The sequence below is a fragment of the Calidris pugnax genome, unplaced genomic scaffold (genome assembly GCF_001431845.1).
Source record: "Calidris pugnax isolate Ruff unplaced genomic scaffold, ASM143184v1 scaffold86, whole genome shotgun sequence".
Taxonomy (NCBI): domain Eukaryota; kingdom Metazoa; phylum Chordata; class Aves; order Charadriiformes; family Scolopacidae; genus Calidris; species Calidris pugnax.
In genome coordinates this window covers 1,372,271-1,394,237 of record NW_015090843.1, presented here as the reverse complement: position 1 = coordinate 1,394,237, position 21,967 = coordinate 1,372,271, and the positions used below count along the sequence as shown (strand labels likewise).

General features: G+C 40.2%; 1 protein-coding gene across 12 annotated transcripts in view; it reads right to left on the bottom strand.

Annotated features, from left to right (window-relative positions):
- PTPRK (protein tyrosine phosphatase, receptor type, K) overlaps positions 1-21,967 on the bottom strand; it is a 353,816-nt gene that overhangs the window by 288,391 nt on the left and 43,458 nt on the right. For all 12 annotated transcript variants that reach the window (XM_014942619.1, XM_014942624.1, XM_014942626.1 and 9 more), the window contains exon 2: positions 20,263-20,534. In XM_014942619.1, coding sequence (XP_014798105.1) covers positions 20,263-20,526 — 264 coding nt within the window. In that variant the 5' untranslated portion in view covers positions 20,527-20,534. The remainder of the gene's footprint in view (positions 1-20,262; positions 20,535-21,967) is intronic.

The window sequence follows — 21,967 nt, the reverse complement described above, 5'->3', positions numbered from 1 at the left end:
TGTACAACTTCCAGAACAGATCTGTTCAACACTCTAATATTAGCTTTTCTCTCACCTTTCCAACCTATGATCACAAATTTTACTCATAATTGCCTTTTCATAGGCAACTGACCTGTAAATTGTGTTCTTGACATATTGCACTAGCAACTTTAAGCCTTGGCAAAGAATCTTTACTCAAAACGTTTCATGTCAAATCTCTGAAAATATCAACTGAATCATCCTTACACATTTCCTCACATGACTCCTTCCTATGAACTCAAGAATCTCTAAGAACTTATTTCCATAAAGTGGACAAAGACTTTGGAATATTCCATTTCTGTACACTTAATTCACATCTTGGTTATTTATACTGGCTTTGGTGAGGATGGAGTTAATTTTCTTCATACCAGTTCATATGGTGCTGCATTTTGGATTTGTGATCAAAATAGTGGTGATAACACAGGAATGTTTTAGGTATTGCTGAGCAATTTATTTTAATTCACATCTTGGTTATTTATACTGGCTTTGGTGAGGATGGAGTTAATTTTCTTCATACGAGTTCATATGGTGCTGCATTTTGGATTTGTGACCAAAATAGTGGTGATAACACAGGGATGTTTTAGGTATTGCTGAGCAATTTTATATTTTTTTTCCAGTAATTAATGTTTTGGGCCTTGCGAGCTACAGTTTTACATTCTCAGTCCCTTCTTTGTTTTCCTCATTAGGACATGACTTGCACTGTTTAAAAGATGCCCCCTTCCGTGTAATAATCATCTTCACCCCGTCTTAATCTTTTTTGTTTTGCTGTAGAAAGGTCTCACTTCTATGAGATTACTCCTGTGGAAGGAACAGCATCACACCCAGTGAATAGCTGTAGAGATTACCATAACCTGAATTTTCCTCTGCTAGACAGAGGTTTCTCTTTGGTAGGTTTTCCAACTAGTCACCTTAAGCAATAACCATTCAAAGAAGCAAAACCTTACTCTCCACTTTGCACATTAATATTTACCCCACCAACCAGTATTACTGGCTTCGTATATTTAATTACTAGTAGCCATCCTGGCCAGGTGGGGAGTACAGTCCTGGGACAAAATTTTTTAATCAGGTTCACAGTGTCTTTTACTTTTTGAGAGGTTTCTCTGAAAAAAAAATAAAAATCCCATTTTTAATGCTTTTATGGGGTTGACTCAATTTTTTAAGAGCCTGATGGTGCCCAGTGAACAAACTGGTGTAGAACCGTCTCAGCCCATTACACTCCTTCAGTGAGTTATTTCTTAGGAGCAAAAAGGTCTTCCAATATCTCTGAAAGGACAGACAGAATATTGCTGGAGTATTTTTTAACGAGTTTAATTTTTTTTTCCTCCTCTGCATATCTTACCCTTTATTAAAACTTCACTAAAGGAAATAAAAAGTAGAAATGAACCTACAGATTCAGCAGAAAAGAAGATTCTGAGTTTGTCAGAAGACTCAGGGAAAAAAAAAACCCACTCTCATGTAAAGTCACACTAATTAAAAAAAATCCCCCAATTAAGTGTATTTTTGCCTTCATTTTATCAAAAAAAATATTCCCCAATTAAGTGTACTTTATCTTCATTTTAACAAAACCCTTAGCAACAAAACATTGTACGATTTGGTTGCTAGGACAAGGATTATAATTAATATGGTTGGAAGAAAAATAAAAACTGCTGCGCACTGGAGAAGGTATCAGAACAGGCCACAATGATAAAAGGTCGTTAGATACTGTAGCTAATAATAATTAACTTCTCTGAAAGGTCCCAGGAGAAGCTGCTTTTCAGTTGTTTTACTCTCTACCATTCCTTGAATCCCAAGCAAAGCTCAAACTGAGCTCTGGACTCGCCATCTCGTTTACCGCAAGCCCAACAGCCGTCTACTGCAGAACTCGGCGCTTCAGTCCTTCAAGTATTCTTCAAATAACAAGAATGCAATTTCCCCATATTTAACAAATTGGCTTCATCATTGGGAGTTGTCTCTCTTTACATTCTAATATGAAAAACACACTTAGAGCTGTCTTTTGAAAAACTTACAGAAGCAGCCGTTAATTATAGCTTATTCCGTATCAACTTTCCCATCTTTACTACGTGCTAATTGCTACTTCCAAATGCTTTCAAAGGTCTTCAGGTTTTGAAAAATACTTTAAATAACTGAATTATTTATTTTTTTTTAAATAACCATCTTTAGAGACCAGTGCCTACTATTAGGGTAGTTACTAGAGGTTAATAGTGACTCTGAATGACACCAATTTGAGCAGCGAAGTGGAAAGTGAGGATTATGTTCAGAAACAATGACATCACATACAGCAACAGCTCTTTTTCCAGACCAATCTATACAATTTGCTATCAACTTGACCTGGGAGACTTAAATGACTTTTTTTTGAGAGTAACCAGTCAAACTGCATTGGGAAGCCCATTTAAACAGTGAGCAAGGTTTTGAGAGGGAGCACTCTGAGGTAAACAGTGACTGACACAGATTGATTAAAGGGATCTCTGTGACACAGCACACATACCAAGTGACTTCTTAAAGTTAACACAGAGTGTTCAGGTTTTAATATATAAACCCATAAGATAGCATTATTTTTTTCTTTCAGAACCCCAAGAACACATCCCTAGATGTTCCAAAAACACTGTAAAGAAGTAGTAGATAATATAGATGTTGTTCGTAAGGTTATTTTCAGATCCTTCATATATTTGGTTTTTAACAAGTGCTTGTATGGCAACCATTTGCAATTTTCAGCTTTTGATCATGTTTAGAGACACTTGGAATTCACAGATGGGTAAATGTTTGAAACGGGCTACTAAACTTCAAACAAAACAAAAAATTCCTCTAGTTCTTTGCCGAGACCACTGTTTAAAAAAAAAAAAAAAAAAAAAAAGAGCAAGCTTCCAAAATTGTAGAGGATCCATTCAATTGCTGCAATTTACAGAAAAGTGACCCTTTAGGCAGAGTAAATAAGGAGGCAGCATATTGCTTGATGTGCTTCAAGGAGGGAAGGTTTTCCCTCCTCTTCCCACAAAAATAATTAGGGGTTCAAGATTCTGTAACTCCCTCAAAATTGTTTAAAAATCACTGTTCTGCACAGTGAGTTGAGTATTTTAAGATCTTTATAACATCAGCAGAACTAAGTACTTCTCTATTCAAATGGACCAAAAAAAAAAAAAATTCAAATCCTGATTGACATTCTGTCTTGCAAATATCTATATTCTGCTCTAAATAGATGACAAGAAGTTGCTATGATGTTTTTCTCAGAACTGTTATTTCACATTTCCCAACTCCGCAAAGGCATGAGAACATTAAAACTCTTTTGTTGGAAGCGGAGTGTTTGAAAGCTCATTGGCAGAGCAGTTCCATCTACTTTTCAAGAACACATGATAATTCTCTCCCCAGTTTCCCCAAATAGAGGAGGAGGGAAGCAAGCAGGAGCAGCGCACACAATATGCTTTTACTTCCATCTGCCATCTGCTAACAGCTTCAGCTACTTGGATAAATATGTATTTATACTCATCAGGAAAGATTAGAGTCTTGTCTGCATGCAGTTAACTCAGTACAGCTGTTCACAAATAAGTCCAAGGTGAGGGCATTCTTACAAAACCAGTAGTTAGGGGTGGCTCAGAAATATGTTCTGTTGAAATAAGAATACACAAATAAAGAACTATTCAATAGTGGTGTTTATGAATAATTAAATATAAACTGTCCACACCATTCACTCCAACAGGGTCTACTCACGTGCTCACCACTATCCACACAACGTGGAATCAGCCAGCACAGCCTTGTCCTTCCAAAATCGGAGGGAGGAAGAGGAGTTTCCCCATCTAACAGGTGGAGCTACACAGGTAGGTACAGAACCCTTTTATGTTTCATGTTAATTTAGGAAGTTGGATTAAAAATCTCGAAAAAACCAAATCTCTATCAAAAGGGATTTTTTTTCTTGGGAAAAGTAATTGTGTTTTTGCCATAGTTCACTTGGGTGAAGTGTGAATGAGCTGAGTTGAGCACCACTGTCATCTCCAACCCTAGAAGAAGTGAAAACAACCTGAAATAGGAGGAGATGATAGTACACTGCCCGTAACTACAAACTGGGAGCAACGCTCTCTTCTTTCTGGTGGAAGTGATTTTAAGATGAAAAATGGCCAATTGCAGCTTTGAAAGAATTTTTCAGTTTTTCTCCTGAAATTGCCATTCAACAAAAACACCAACCAGACCCACAGGGCGCTGCTGAGGAGGACTCCTCCCAAGTCAATACGGTCCTGACTTGCACAGTCAGCTTCTCCCAAAAGCAGCACAGAACTGAACTGGGAGACCAGCTATTTTTGTCATGTGTATGTTCAAAAGGCAGGCAGGAATACAGACAACACAGTGGGTTAAAATATATACCTGTTAAGTTTGAATTCAGCTTGCCTCAAATGTTCATAACTGGGGAAATTACAGTAGTAGACAAATACAATCAAATATCATTGATTTTTATTAATTTTTTTAAAATTCTTGTATTAGAAATGACCACTAAAGACACCACGGAATCGCATGGGGTTGGAAGGGATCTCTGGAGATCATCCAGTCCAACCCCCTGCCAGAGCAGGGTCACCCAGAGCAGGTTGCACAGTGTCCAGGTGGGTTTGAATGTCTCCAGAGATGGAGACCCCACCACCTCTCTGGGCAGCCTCTTCTAGAGCTCTGCCACCCTCACAGGAAAGAAGTTTTTCCTCATGTTTAGATGTTTAACCAAAACCAGTGAAAGCTCAGGGCTGTTAACTGATGTTCCATATGGCAGTACTAGCTTTGCCCCATGGACTACAGTTCCCTACAGCAGCTGAACACACAAAACATACTCACCGTGTTATTTTCAAGTAAAATATCTCATTAATTCTCATTGTTTACTGTATGAAAATGCATGCTAAACTACGTTGTGTTTATCAAAGATCTTCAGCGTGCACATTGCCTTGGTACTGTGAACCATCCCTTTATTCTCCAGCTGTGCATTGCGCTCACGTCATCCACATTTGAGTCCTTTGATGGACCAAGATGCGTAGCCAAGGACCATGCCTCATTACTCAGTCAATTCATTCCTGACTTGGGCTTACATATACCCAGGTTGTCAGGTCTGATTTCACAGAAACATAGAATCGTAGAATTGCCTGGGTTGGAAGGGACCTTTCAGAGCATCCAGTCCAACCATCAACCCAACACTGACAAACCCATCACTAACCCATGTCCCTCAGCACCACGTCTGCCCAGCTTTTAAATACCTCCAGGGATGGGGACTCCACTGCTGCCCTGGGCAGCCTCTGCCAAGGCTTAACAACCCTGTCAGTATAGAAATTTTTCCTGATATCCAATCATTGGATAGTGTCGATAGACCACAATGGGGAGGTGGGAACAGACCATTTTTAACACACCCTACACAAACCATCTTTAACTCTATAGAATGTTGCTCACTTAACAGACCCCATCCCCTTTCCCATGTAACACTGACAACCTAGAGCTGCTGTGACACACATAGATACCAAATCCAACACCCTTAATGCTCTTGTCCATCTTTCAGTGATGGATACATGCCTGCAAGACATGACAAAACATCTACATCAGCTACCAAGAACCAGTTCTTGGAAACTGTTTACATATAACTTGAGGAACTGCACGTCCTGGGACGCTACAGCTAAGCAAAGGAGACGGACCAATTCACATTCAAACCGAGTTGCTGTCACTTCTTTTCAGGACCAATGTTTTCCTTGGTCTTGCACCAGCTGTAGCATAATATTGGCTTAATATCAATCGTTCTCAGGAAAGACAGCTTACAACCCCCACAGCACCAAGGGCTCGGCTACGGGAAAGGAAACAAGCCTGAAGGAACAAATTACTCCTTTGAGAACAGCAGCAAAGGAATTTGTAAAATTAAAATACTGAATGCTGTAATACGGGTGATGAATTTGCAAATTAGCCAGACGATGACAAGGAAGACCAGGTAGAAGAAAGTTGCCAGAAGTTTGTATAATTTGGAAGAGTTATCTCATGCTGCCGATGAAGCTGGGTGGAAGAGAAGAGAATACAGCAGTTCACGACCAGGGGATGGAGGTGGGGAGGTGTGATCAATTCTAATTGGCTTGGGAAAGAAAACCTGGAAGAGAAACTAAACCACCAGCTTTAAAGTTGCCTTTAATTACTGCTACCTGCCATGCCAATAAGAGAAAGTAATTAGGAAATGCTATTCCCACTGCTATGTGGGAACTCACATTCAATGGCAGCCATTTGATACGTCTTCCCAATGCTAAGAAAATTACAGTTTAAGGACATTAGCTAGCAAAGGAAACACCAAAAAATGAAAACATATTGAAGCCCACTAATGGCCACATCTGGATTTACGAATAAAACCCAAAGATCCTAGCTTTTTTTTATCCAGTGTGTGTGAAAATTCTCCCTGGAGAATGTCAGAAAAATATCGATTACATCCTACAATCATTTTGCACCAGAACAGCATCTTCTAAACTACAGACTCATCCAGCACCCTCTCCTCAGCATTTCTTTGAAAATATCGTATACAAAAAATTCTACAAAATTTTCTTTCCTGAATACTTACTATATTTCTGCAGGCAACCTATATCAATTTTGCAACCAAGTTTTATTCCCATTCTCTACACAGCCAACTTCATTTTTAACTATATTAGAGCAGAGATAAAATAGCTTCTACAGCTCTAAACTGTAAATTTCAATTATATCTTAAATATCATCATTGTGGAACTAAAGGAGGAAGCACCTGTAAAAACCTCAACACTAAGTAACAAGGGTAAAAATTACTTATCAACTAGAATCACAATATTTATATGAAACCAAAGAATTTAAAAAAGCAATTAAGCTCTCCCATAAGGCTCCTTTGCACACCATAAAAATTTACTACATTTAGAATTACAGTAATTGAACTAATAAAAGTGAAGCAGTCAAATGAAGAAATCACATTTTAACTTAAATACAAATTGTCATTTTCTTTAATAAACTAATCTGATTTTAAACTATGAGAGATAGCAATGAAAAATCAGAAATGCAGCTTCTATGCTTGGTAAGTTTTCTTGGATAATTTTTCAGACGTTCAACTTTGGCTTTCTTTAGCACTTTTGGAGAACTGCTAGGGAAAAAAAATCATTTCAGTAAGGGCTTTTACACAGCCAGGTTCCACTGGCAGCTGAACACCTTCCCTGTGTGAGCTCTGCAGTTATTAAATATCTGCCCTTATTCTTGCTCTGAAAAATCAACTCCACTAAACAACATTCAAATTATTAAACTTCCCAATTTCTATGGTTGGAAATTGACCTGTTTTTCCATTTTTATGAAAACTGTACTTAATTTTTTTTGTTACAATTAAAAAATTAATCACCAATTTGTGCTTTAGGCAAATAAACACACTAAACACTTTGAATACACTTAAGAAAGAAGATCCCTTATAGCGACGTATGTTTTCCAAAAGCAAATATCTAATAATCATGAACAATTTTTGCCAAAAATAATTTCTCCCTAGAAATACTCATGCATTCACTTCTCATGCACTTAAGTGCTCCTTAAGTGCTTTAACTGGCCATTAAACAGCCTCTCCAGAAAGATTTGCTGCCTGTTACTGATGTCCCATGTCCCAAGTTGCAGCTGAGGTGACAACTGTCTGTTGTCCTCCCTGCCTTGGCCTTCTGGTGGCGAGTGCTCCAGCCACCATCACCTAACCCTAACGCATAGTTAGGGTTATGATGCTCCATCACCTCCACTAATCACCCTCCCTCCTTCCTGCCATTTTAAACATTGAAGCACTGAATTGTAGCTCACAACGACTTCTCCAAGCACTGAGGAGAGACCACCACATCCCACCATCGCCTCCTCTTGACCTGCACTCCCTTGGCTCAGCCAACACTGGGCCATGCTGGGTGGCACCAGTGAGAGGGTCCAATTAGGCAGGGGACTGTAGGGCTTGACACTGGCACCTGATGAGGTCTGGGCAGCTTGATATCTGATGGTGCTCCCATTTGGAGCCTTCCCTGTGATTTAGAATCACAGAATGGTTCAGGTTGGAAGGGACCTTCAAGTTCCAACCCCCTGCCTTGGGCAGGGACACCTCCCACTAGACCAGGTTGCTCAAAGCCCCATCCAACCTGGTATCAAACACCTCCAGGGAAGGAGTATCAACAGCTTCTCGGGGCAACTTGTTCCATGTACCCCTTCCGTTCTCATCTCCAGATTTCCAAGAAAAAGACTTTAGAGCAGTTTGCATTTGCGACAGGTTTAGAAAATTCCCTGCACAACCACAAAGGCTGGAGACCTACCTAAAGTCAAGTCAACACCACAATTAACCTCTTCTTCATGTGCTTTGCTTTGCCCCCCAGCCCAGCTCACCCCAAAGTATTTTTCCTCAAACACATGAGAAGAGGTTATTGTAAAGTAGGAGGATTCAGACTGCGTTCCCCAAACCTTGCCCCAAAGAAGAGGAACAGCTCTGCAGGGTCAGCCCACACAGCACCAGCAAAACTGGTTTCAACACTACAGCAGACTCACTGCAGCAGAATTACTATGGATTAAAAAAAAAAAAAAAAAAAAAAAAGGACAAGCCAGTTTTCCCAATTTAATTAACAATCTAATTAAATTGGATAAGAAAATTACTTACCTTTGATATGACTTGACTTTTGAGTGAAATTATAACCCTCTGTGTGGTTATTAAGAACATCCGTACCTGGATTACACTGACGTTTTCAGGCTCACAGCAAAAGAAACTAAGCTTATTGCTGGTACTACTGATACTGCTATTCCTTTTTGAGAATGAGCAAGACATAGGTATCCTCAAAATAAAATACCCTCTAATGTTAGAAGCAGAAATATGAAGAAATCTATTTCTACAATACGCATCTGACTAGAGTCAACAAGGCCCTGAAGCACACACATCTCCCAGTACTGTCTTACCATACATTATACCCCTGACAAGAGAAGAAAGGGGAAAAAAATAAATAAGAAAATTTCTGAAAAATGAAAGCTCCACTGTTATGATTTCGAAAAACAAAACAAAAAGCTTTTTAATTTTGGGGGCAGTTCTTCAATCAAATACGTTGAACCCAACTGATGGTTCTATAAAGCTGCAGCCAAAGAAAGCGGCTGCGGCTGCTTTAACTGTTTTGTTGTGACAAAATAGCACTTAACACATTTTCCTGTTTCAACGCATTATGCAATATTTATCTACCGTATGTAAACAAATAATATATTAAAATGCATGCTGTGTTCTATTTCACCAGGATTTCTGAGTCAAGACAAACAGAAGACTGAAATTACTCACATGGCTTTTCACAAAACGTTGGTTATACTACATGTTATTCTTTGGACAAATTAGTAATAAATCAACACTTGAGCCATGTAATTCAGACTGAATTCAATGCTACTGAGATAAGTCCATCTGATATTCCAGCTCGGTAAGGAAAACCAGAGAGCTGCTGTTAAATTTATCCATTTGATTGGTCAAATATATATATTCTGATATTCCAGCTCGGTAAGGAAAACCAGACAGCTGCTGTTAAATTTATCCCTTTGATTGGTCAAATATATATATATATATATATGTGGTGTTAAGATCTCATAATTACATCCAGGATCAAAGAAGATGCTTTACTTTAGGATTCATTTTTATCCTTGTAAAAACAAAAGCAAAAAAACCCAAGCTAGGCACATAAAAACACATATACACACAAACCCCACCACGTGTACACCCACCATCCCATTTGGTTTTTGCTATTTTTGGTTAAAATTGAAAACAAACCAACCAAATTCCAATTTTATTCCATAATTTCTATGTTAAGTTGCACAAGGAAAACCCCACCTGATCTCTTGTCGAGATTTAGGATGGAAAATACACTTTTGTAACCTGCAAATCTGACTGCAATGCTTTGCAGGCTGCTTGATCTCTTGTCGAGATTTAGGATGGAAAATACACTTTTGTAACCTGCAAATCTGACTGCAATGTTTTGCAAGCTGCTTGATATCTTAATCTGTATTAAAAAAAATAAATCACCACATTGATAACACATCACAGTTTTACGTCCATTACAAAATAGTTTAATAATTCAGTTCAGACAGGAAAGAAATCTGTTGAAAGTGGTAGGGTCACTCTTCTCTCATTGAAAACCCAACAGCAGACGGTTACCCCACTCTCCAGTGTTACCCTCTCCAGCCACGCAGCACGGCGGCTGCCAACCCCCTTCAGAGAAACACCCCAGTTCAATTCCTCAAAGCTCAACACAGCAATTCAAGCGCATCACTACCTGAAATTGATTCTTTTGCTATTTTTTTTCCCCCTAACTACAAAACCTCTGAAAGAGAGAGAAACAGTTGGCAACGCAGACACACAAGGGTGCACTTATATTTGATACAAAAGGTAACGCAACTCAACAGAAAAAAAAGGGAGGGAAAAGATGGACTTAGAGGTTGCAGTTGTTTCTAAATTTATTTTGTGAAAGCTAGAGAGCTTACAGTAATCACCTAAGCATGGCAGAGAAGATGGGGGTGAGCAAGAGGGATTCACTCTTACGTGAGAGGGTGAGTACGGGAATGTGTGAATAAAGCTCACAAAAAGAAAGGTGAAAACAAAAAAAGAGAAAAGAAATAAAGATAGAGGACTTCAGGTCTTCAGGTTTTCATTTTCAGCTGAAATCCAATTCTGAAGGCAACCAAGTCAACCACGGATTTTGAAATTAATCAGGCCCAATCAAGTCAACCAATGATCAAACCTCCTGAAGTTCCATGACACCAGCATAACACATACCCAAAGGGCAGGCTGGTAGCCACACACACATGAGATATGAAGTATTTTGCTGCTGAAGTTTGGCAGCTGGGAGATACAATATTCTCACTTATTCCTTTCTCCTCTTTTTCTTGTTCTGCCTTGCAGCTCAAGACCACCACCACTTCAGCACCACCACAAAACCCCTAATATTTGATTCCACTTCCAGAACTTCAAAAGAAGTCTGAAGGGAAGGCTGGCGGTGTAGGACTGTTATTTTCTAAAAGCTTATCATGAAATTATTCAAATTGAACAAACATGCTTTCCTTGTAAATTACTTCATTCCATAAATACCAGCAAATCTCTACTACCTCCAGGTGACAGACATATGTCTCCTATATTGGAAGAACTAAAAACCTGCAGCACTGAGATTTCAGTGACTGCACGTAGCACAATAATAAAATAATAATAAAAAACATTATTTGGTATCTTAAAAAAATAATTGGCATGTTATTTTCTTCCAACAGACAACACTTACTGAAGAATGCACAATCTGCAAAATAAATTCATAGAATCATAGATTGTTTAGAGTTGGAAGGGACCTGAAAGATCACTCAGTTCCAACCCCCTGCCCTGGGCAGGGACACCTCCCACCAGCCCAGGTTGCTCCAAGCCCCATCCAACCTGGCCTTGAACCCCTCCAGGGATGGGGCAGCCACAGCTTCTCTGGGCAACCTGGGCCAGGCTCTCAACACCCTCACATCAAAGAAGTTCTTCCCCACATCTCAGCTCCATCTCCCCTCTTTCAGTGTCAAACTCTTCCCCCTCATCCTATGGCTCCCCTCCCTGATCAAAAGTCCCTCCCCAGCTTTCCTGGAGCCCCTTGAGAGACTGTAAATTCATTGCCTGGCAAGCACAGCAAAGACTACATTTTGCCTAATTGTCGATTCTGTTATCCAAGCCAAAAAGTTGATTGATTGGAATAAAAACAAACAAATAAAAAACCAAAAACCAACCAAACAAAAAATCCACCACCAAAGTTACGAAAATTCTAAAGGTGACAACTCACACAGGCACCAAACACTCACAGGCCACCATGAAAACCCATGCATCAGCAGGGATGCCCACACCTTCTGCCCCCTTCACCAGCCTGGACAACACTTCTTCCATCTGCCTTGCCCTTCTCAAGAGCTAATTCCCCACCCCAGCCCAACAAAGGGGACGAGCTACGGGCTGAGGTTCTGTTTCCTCTCACTTGTTTGAGACATGGGCAGAGCCACGGAAATCCTGGCGAGGGCATCAATAAGACCTCAGCAAGCAACTGGAAACCCTGAAAACCAAAAAGGTTTCCAGCTACAGAACCTATCGCCGCAAATAAAAGATACGTGAAAAGGTCTCGTGGACCACACGCAAAAGACTCCAGAAGACCCTGAGGCCACAAAAAGTAAAAACAGAGAAGCAAACCAAAAAGAACCCCAAAACACTAGGAGAAACCCCAGCCTGGCTCACAAGATTGCTCAGGGTTTCCTTCTAGGCAGCCAAGGGTATCTTGGAGAGATATAAGAGAGATCTGGAGGTGCTGGAGCGAGTGCAGAGGAGGGCAATGAAGCTGGTGAGGGGGCTGGAAAACAAATGGTATGAGGAGCGGCTGAGGGAGTTGGGACTGTTTAGTTTGAGGAAGAGGAGGCTGAGGGGAGACCTCATCACTCTCTACAACTTCGTGAAAGGACACTGTAGAGAGGTTGGTGCTGGTCTCTTCTCACAGGTAATTAGTGACAGAACGAGAGGGAACGGCTTCAAGCTCCAACAGGGGAGGTTTAGATTGAACATTAGGAAGGAATTCTTCACAGAGAGAGTGGTCGGGCATTGGAACAGGCTGCCCAGGGAGGGGGGGGAGTCACCGTCCCTGGCTGTGTTTAAGGGCCGTTTAGATGCAGTGCTGAGGGACATGGTGTAGGGGAGGACTTTGTAGAGTAGGGGAGATGGTTGGACTCGATGATCCCAAGGGTCTCTTCCAACCTCAATGATTCTATGATTCAAGGTACTTTGCTGAAGTCATCCCCTCCAACAAGTTTTGTACCAGTTCTTTAAAACTTCTGGGAGTTGCACACACCGACATTTAAAGGTAATAGCGACGCAGCTCCAACACCGACAGAATAAAAGGAGAGAGCTCTCAAAGAAGAAAATAACACGTCTGCAAAGACGGCAATGCGGTGGCTGCTGGCTCCCACCCGGAGCACTGTCTGCCCCACGGTCCCCACAGGGCAATTACCAGTTTGCAAACTTCCCATCGCTCCCTCAGAGCCAGAAAATTGCTCTGCTTCAGGAGGCGGTTCAGAACATCCAGAAGAAGGGTATAATTTAATCACTCTGGCAGGAGGGGGCAAGGAGAGGCGCGGGTGTCTTTAAAGGGCTCTGTAATACCTTTTGGCCAAAGGGGGAAATTCAGCAATACTGGTTTGGTTATTGGCTTATTTGTTTAAATACACAGACCTCGCATAATTGATCAGAATGTCATCCTAGCTCAAAGTAATTGATATGTTTCTTTCCTCATCTTTGAACATTGAATATTTTTTTTTCTTCAGAGCAACCATCTCAGTTGGTTTTTCAATGTCACCTCAAACAAAGCCTAAACTAAAGAAAAGAAATTACATACAGGGTAGAGAGAATTATAAAGATATGAAGCATTTATTTCCCCACGAGGAGGTCGTATCACCAGCCAACCAACATGAGATTCCTATTACACACAACTCTGGATGAAGAAAGCCTTTTGACTGTACTGCGAGCCTCAGGCTTGTGCACCACTAAGCATTCAAAAAAGTGAAAATATTCAAAAAAGCCCATCAAAAGAATCAACACATTGTGGCATGGTGTGCATAGACTCAGGAAAAAAAAAATCTTCTAGAGCATTTCGTCTTGCCCTAAATAATAAAAGGCAGGAAAAGACAAAAAGAAAATTAAGTGGCTGCATAATTCTGAGTATTCCGGGTTTTTTTTCCAAACACAGGGGTCAGGGAAGATCCGGATATCCCACAGCACACAATGCTCCACAGCAAAAATACCCTCACAACGCATCTTATCAGTGATAAAGGAATGAGCTCAGACTTTTAAGTCAAAGTCCCTGACTCTTCAAGGCCCATAAATTTGGAGGCTGATTGGTTTCCAATTTTTGAATTGCAGAGATTTTAGTGAACTCTTTGATAACGATTCAGTACTGCACTACTATACTTTTTCTTTTATTTACTTTCACTTAGGGTTAAATCCAGAAACCCCTTGCAGAGCACAATTCATGACTCAATCTTTTCAGAACCTGTGAAATGAAATAAAGTCTTATCAACTTCTGCTTTCCTTTAACCACCTACTTCAAGCATATATCACTGATTTCTGCCATAACCCTCTTTCATTCATTCCACTTTTCATGTGAATAAAAACGTATTTTAAGAAAAGCAGAGTTGAAGAGTGCATCATTGCCAGCTCCTTGATAGCATGATATTCACAATTTTTCTTAGACAGGGACAGGAACTTGCAAAAGCTGATAAAAATATGACAAAATCTGAGCTTCTTACATAACAAATAATTATGCTTTCCAACTATAGACAAAAATCCCCCCCAAAAAAAAGAAAAAAAAGCTTGACAGAAGGAACTATCCAGAACTTCTTTATTTACGCACCATGATCTAAGTCAATCTCGTATTTCTGAAAAACTGCCTCACCATTCCTAGGTGGCTGATTAGCAATGGTGTGTTTTCCACTTCACTACCTGACACTGCCTGCCGTACGACGGAGAAGGGAATGCTACAGGCTTTTCATAATCTTGGTAATCAAGGTTAATATAAAAATTTGCATGCCACCTTGCTGATGAGTGGAATGTTTCCTGGAAGTGCGCTGGTTAAAGTCATATGTATTTCATGAGAAATTAAGCACTGGCTAAAAATATTGCATATTTATCTCCAGGTAAGTCTTCATGAGTTTACAGCCAGTCAGTTTTCCACCCGAGACTTTTGGGTAATTAAAGATAATTTATAACATGGACTCCTACAGCACATTAACCTCCAAATCTTTCATTGCCTTTGGAAATGCCAAGCATCCACTAAATTTTTGTCACCTTGCTCTGAAGATATCCACTATCTTGCAGGGAATCATGAAAAAAAGAAGTCAAAATGCAATGCACCTCAGCTTCATTGATGCTACAATATCCAATGGAAACGTCTTGTATGTACAGCCATACAGTTCCTTACAGTACTCCAGTGCTTCAAGGATGACATTTCTACCCCAGTTTTAAGTTCAGATCATACATGTAGCAAAGGAAACCCATAACATGGTAGAACAAAAGAAAGCTACTCACAGACAGTAATATCCCAGAAATCAAAGCAGTGGAAAAGACAGTGTTGAAAAACTTAAAAAAAGGAAAAGGGAAGAAGTAAACTTAGAAAAGTGTGTTATCTTCTGAAGAGCTACATTCTTGCTAAAATTTCCTTTTTAGACATACAAACACTTAAGCTTCAAAATTCCGCCAATTCATTTTTTCTTCAGCACAGGACTAAGGGCAGAGAAACTTAAGGGATTGCTCAGACCCCACAGTTCCTTAAGTCTGTAAAAACCAAAGTCATTTCTTCTACATCCCCGCTGGAATGCAGTTCTCAGTGTTTTGTGGAGGCAGAGCTGTCTCTGCTTGCGGTGGAAAAGCACAGCTCAGGTCACTGACTTAGACAAGGATGACAGATTTTACCTGATTACTAATAATCTCTGCTATTTTTCATTGTAAAAATTCTTTTTATTATATTTGCCCTTTTTTAATGTAGCAGACCCCAACTACTAAATATCTAACTAAACTAAATAGCTCCAAAAGAGGATGGAAAAGCAGTGTGCTGTGGCCAGTCTGCAGAACATACAGACCTGAACTGACCATCACAACCAGCATCGTCATTTCTAAGGAAAAAGAAAGAGCTTCCATGAAATCTCCAGTACTTATGGTGGGACTGAAAACCTGAAGGCTGGGAGCTCAGCCACGGCTAGGCTTGGTTGGGCTCACTCTCACTCATCACTATGATTTTCCAGTCTGAAGACTGGAATCAGGCGGTATTTGTATTAGTCCTCTGAGGGCTGTAAGTGCTTCGTGATCTACAGAACTGAATTATTTAAATGTTGCTGGTAATCACACTGCTGGAACTTCAATCTCTCTTTGTCCTCACCAAATTGATAAACATCTTAGAAGAAACAAGACAGAAATGTGACAGATCTGCTCGCACACTTTCATATTTAGCCTAAGAGTTAAAAAAACATGGTGTTTTGTTTGTACTAACAAGTCTTGGAGAGGCAATAAGGAAGTTCATTATAAAAAAATGCATTTCTCCGAGTGACTCTTCAATAAACTGTATAAAGAAAGAAAGTCTTTTGATTAAGTACTGCCTGGCAAGTAACAGTCTGGAGAACACTTAGGGGTTTACAAAGCAGTTCTGCCAAGAAAGCAACACCATTCCTGTTTGGGAGATATTTCCAAAAGAGCCCAATTTTCAATCATTAGTGGTGGTGCTAAGAGGTGAGACAGTTAAAAGTGGTTTTAACTGATGAAAATTAGGAAGGAAAGGAGGAAAGGAAAGAAAGAAGCAGATGTATAAGCCATTTAATTATGTATTAATGAAGTAGGAACAAACCAGTTTATGGACAGTCCCCTTAAATTCTTAAAAGCCACGAAGTATTGTCATTCCACAAAAGGAGCGCTAGAGAAGGACCCACCTACAAGAGGAGCATTTTTGGTGACTCATCCTACCTCCCAAACACCAGCTGTTGGAAGTTTAACAAAAGGAAAGCTATCTGTCTCAGTTTAATAAACATTAACTTTGTTTTCTTTAATTATGAAGCTAGTCAACCTCTCGCTAACACATTTTACTAAACAATTTTTATATCACTGCTAGAACAAAATGCCAGCCACACGCAGAAATTGTGGGTGGCAGAAGCAGAAAGGAGGAGAGAGCCCCTGGCACTTGGGTAATTCCTGCTGTGCAAAGCAGGAGAGAAATTGGGGAAACCAACAGGAGCATTAGACAAAACAAGGCATCCAGACAGGAATAAACATCTCAACTAAAATAAATTAATCAGTTACAGTAGCAACCAGCACAGGCAACCAAGAGACAAAACTCCCAGGCAGTTACCAAGTTTAAACAACAAAAATCCCAGAATATTTTTCCTTTGAAGCAACCTTGAGGCCGGTCAAAGGTGGCATATTTTCAGTGGAGAAATAAAAAAAAAAAACAAACAACAAAACCAACTAAAAAAAGATTCCAGAACTAACAAGGATCAAAATCAAATCATATCCTCCATCCCAAGGGATTCTCTAATCAAGTCCTTTTCCTCAGCAGTGCATCCACATGTTAAACAAGCAGAACAGAAGATGCAGATGCCGTGCCAGCAGGAGAGAGAAGACAGATCACATCCTCACAGGAAAGCCGAAACTCCCCACGTGCAAAACATGAAGAATTACAGGCCCCATGGTTGGAGAAACCCACAGGAACAGTCCTAACATTAGAATTTCATGTCATATACACTGTAGCCACTAGACGCTTAAATCATTCCAAAAAACCCCCATGGAGTAACAGGAATAAAGACAGGCACTACTTACAGAATCATAGAATTGTCTAGGCTAGAAGGGACCTTTAAGATCATCTAGTCCTACCATCAACCTAACTCTGATAAAAACCATCACTAAACCATGTCCCTCAGCACCACCTCTACATGTCTTTTAAATACCTCCAGGGATGGTGTCTCAACCACTTCCCTGGGCAGCCCATTCCAAGGCTTCATAACCCTTTCTGTGTAAAAGTTTTTCCTGATCTCCAATCTGAACCTCCCCTGGGGCAACTTGAGGCCGTTTCCTCTTGTCCCATGGCCTGTTCCTTGGGAGCAGAGACCGACCCCCCCTGGCTACACCCTCCTTTCAGGGAGTTGGAGAGAGCTCTTGAACCACAAACAGGCTCAAGGCTGGAAGTGTATTCTGGGGGAGGCATGACCATGAGTTTGTCCTGTTCATGAACTCTTCTGCAAGCTGCCCCGGTTATCTGCCATCGGAGACATTAAGCTAAATAAAAATTCAGGTTGATCCAGTAAAGCTGTACTATTGTATTGTATATAGTACCAATAAACTGTACTGTGTTTTGTCAGAAAATAAATAAATGAATTAAAAAATGAATTAAAAAAAATATAAATTGCTCAACAGAATATGGTTAAAAAAGGGAAGTAAATGGATTCTTAAAACAATAATAATAATAATCCCATAAGTAAAAGGCAGTGTTAAGTCCATCCAAAAATGCAGTATCTATACTGTGCACTAGAGTGCCATGCAGAAACACTCGGCTAGTGGTGAACAGGAAGCAATAAAGCTTCAACAGAGCACAGAAATGCTGTTTAGGAGCTAATTAGCCTGGGTGCAGCACTTTATTAGCACTATTAACACAGCCACCCTGCTACCTTCCAAGTCGCCATACGAGATTTCTTTATAACATAACCTGTGGTGCTCAGCCCCTGCTTATCTTTACTCTCTTCCTGCACTAAGTAGTGAAGGAAATGGCAATGAATTTGACCCAATTAACAATGTACACGCCAACAGTCGTGCTCTGCAGCAACCTTCAGCAGTGACCTTGCTCATACCAGCAGCAATCCAATTCCCAGTTTAGAGAAGAGCCACTTCCATCTCGTTATAAAAAAAAACAGTGTTTATTCCCTCAGTGGTACCTAAACTCATCGACCATCAGGTAGATCAAAGCGCCAAAATCATGAGCTTGAGCTCTACAGCAAAGAACTCCTACGAGAAAAATGAAAAAAATATTTCCATGCCAAAGAATAACTCAACTCAAAACTAACATTAAAAAAAAAAGAGAGAACAATGAAGAGGGATGTTGATATTGAGACCTCAGAGGACCACTAAAAGCCACAGAAATACCACCCCTGCTGCTGCAAAGGAGCGGGCGTGCAAGGGCATCTTGCAGATCTCCCCTCCCAGGCATAAAAGCCATTGTGCAAGTTGTACACACATCACAGCAGGACGCATTAACAGCTCTCCAGCCCGACTCCAGATTTATTTTTAATTTAAAAATAAACTGTGTTACACATGATTTCAATATTCCGCTGGATGACCAAGCAAGGGAAAAGAAAGAATTTAAGCGCGGTCCATAGAGAGATAATGTGAAGGCTGTAACGTCAGTGAAAAATGGCCATGTTGCTAAGATAAGGCCCCAGCTACCAATCTCCTTGTCAAGCCTGGCCATCTGTCAGCAGAAACCTAATTTACTGCATATAATACTGCTATACTTGATTACTACTATACTGCTATAAAAGGCTCCTGGTTTTTTTTAGTCACAGCAAAAGCTACTTTCTAGCAACATAAAAGGGTTAATAAAACACCTCCTCAGAAGCCAAGCTTTATGAAACCAAGTTCCAGAACTTTAAATCAAATTTCACCCAGTTTCAATGTCACTGATAGATTAAATTTCTTTATAAATAAAAATATTAAAAACAAGGAAACAAAAACTGAAGAAAAACATAAAATGATAGTAAATTGCACCAGTTTCAACTTCTAAGGTTGCTTTGCAGTGAGGCTTGGTTTTTACGGAGATTATTTTGATGGTGGGCAATTACGAAGAATTTTTTAAAAAGGGACTTTAAGAGATATTCCTTCAATATATTCAAGAAAACCTCATTAATAAAGAGGTCACTTTGCATCATTTGATAACTGATCTGGACATCCAAACTGTTTGGAGGAACGCTTATGACCTGCAGCATCCTTAGAGGAGCACCATACCCCAACACCACAACCCCTCCTGGAGGAAGAGCTCGGCTGAGCCCATGGCATCCAACTCTTCCCCCTCCTACACGCCAGGATAAAAATGCCTGTGGTATGAGATTCATCCTTCACATCAAATACCCACTGAGCAAAACAGCTGCGGGTACTCTCTCAGGTTAATCAAACAAATCAAATAACAGCATCTAGTAATAACCAGATGATTTTTCTCTCCGAACGCCAGCCCCGCGCTGCAGGTGGGTTTGTCCCAGAGCGAGCAAACAGGAGAAAAACCACGTCCCGAGCAGCTGCTCATTAGGTGAGCACCACTCTGCCTGTGCAGCAAATGAAGCAAATGTCATGGGGAAAAAAAAAAAAAACACAACCCAGTTTACGGTCATGTCATTAGACACGGTAACACAGGCATATCCAAAAGAGGAGGGAAGACAGGTACAAATTACAGTTGCACAGGCAATTTATTTCTGGGAGTTTATCATTTTTGATGTTCCTGGGTTTTAACCGTACCATTTCCTCTAATGAGGCTTGTTTCCAGCTTACTTTTTTCCTATTATACAATAACAGATAGCTTTGAAAAAATCACCTCCTATGAAAAAACACCCCTCCCCAGATAATTATTTCTTCCAAAGAGAACGCTGTATTTAAGGGCACTGGGAAAATGCTCCATCAGGAAAGACCACAACGAACACAAACTCAATAGGAACTCGCTTTAAATGCCATGAAGCAAAAAGAATTTATCCCAAGCTCACCTGGTACTCGTTGGGCCAGAAAGTGCTGACAGCCAGCTCCGCTCGAAGCCAGTCCTTCCCAGTGGAGCCGGTGACGTTCCAGATGGGATTGGCCAGCGGCCCCTTGTTCACCCTGACCAGGATGTTCAACGTGCCCGGGCTGGCGCCGTTCTTGCTGTACAGAAGGTAACTGAAATCGATGCAGTGGGTATCGTTTTCCTTCATGGTCGGAAGTTGTAGTCGAGTCTTTTCTCCAGGGTCGTGGTCTGAGGAAATCACTATCATGTATGATCCTAAAGATGAAAGGGGAAAAAAAAAAAACCAAAACAAAAAACACAGCTGTAAGGAAAAAGATAAATGCCAAGAAACTGATTGTTCACTGTGAAAAGGATAGAATCATAGAATCACAGAATTGTCTGGGTTGGAAGGGACCTTTAAGATCATCGAGTCCAACCATCAACCTAACTCCAATAAAAACCATCACTAACCCATGTCTCTAAGCACCATGTCAACCCATCCTTTAAATACCTTCAGGGATGGTGCCTCAACCACTGCCCTGGGCAGCCCATTCCAAGCCTTAATAACCCTTTCAGTGTAGAAATTTTTCCTAATATCCCATCTGAACCTCCCCTGGCGCAACTTGAGGCCATTTCCACAGGATGGAATGCATAGGTTTTCATATTCCAAAATTCAGGTAGCAAGAAATTCCGCAAGGTATAAAACGCACAGAAACACCACTGAAGCAGTATCTGCAGAAGATGTTACATATCTCTGAAGACCAATGGAGATGCTTCCACCTACAAACTTTTCTCTCTCCTGTTTCAAGGATCAGATAATTAGAAATAGGATCACAGACGGAGTGAACAAAAATAATGAGAGGAACAAAGGATCATCATTATTCTGAGGTCACTGAGGCCAAAATTCTGTCAACTTCCTCCACAGGTTTCCTGAAAATGAAAAGTCTGGAATAACAAGGTCCTCATCCCTCAACACAGCTTTATCACACCTTTCTCTACCCAGAAATAGAGGGAGACTTGAATTTTAGTGGTTGTCCAAATGAGTAACCCTGTAGATGTCCTGAGACTATGTACATGAATAAGCACTTGTTGTTGAAACATTATCTCAAAGTTACATTTGATTAAGTTAGTACCATTCTGTACATGAAGTTCTGCCCTTTGATTTTTAGGCAACAAGGAAATACTGTGTTCCAGTATGTCTTAAACAGCTGTATTAACTGTTCTGAAAACTGTTGACAAGCTTTTGCTCAGGAGAAGATAATAATTTATGTATATAGATTGCCTTCTGTGTGACATACTGATTTACCAGCCTGTAAAGCAATCCTGGGCTTAAAAAATTGTAACCAAAGAGAAGGCAATGCTACAGAATGAAAGCAGCTCTTATTAAATTACATCTATCCTAAAAAAAAAAAAAAATGGTTTAAAGAAAACTAACTCTATAACATAACATCAGCACCTACTTAATACTTAGAATTATATGCAGAATTCATGACTGGAAGGGGCAGAATATAAAAATTGAGTTTTGCAGAAATAATATTGTTTCCTTCGACCTGTTTCAAGATAAAAACATTGGGAGAAACGAAAAATCACAATCACATTATAAGAAATAAACTAGAAGTGTTGCAAGATCTTGCTCCTATACTAAGCTAATCTGCTATAGTCTTTGGAAGCTCCAGCATACATTTTTTTGCATATCAACACATTTTATA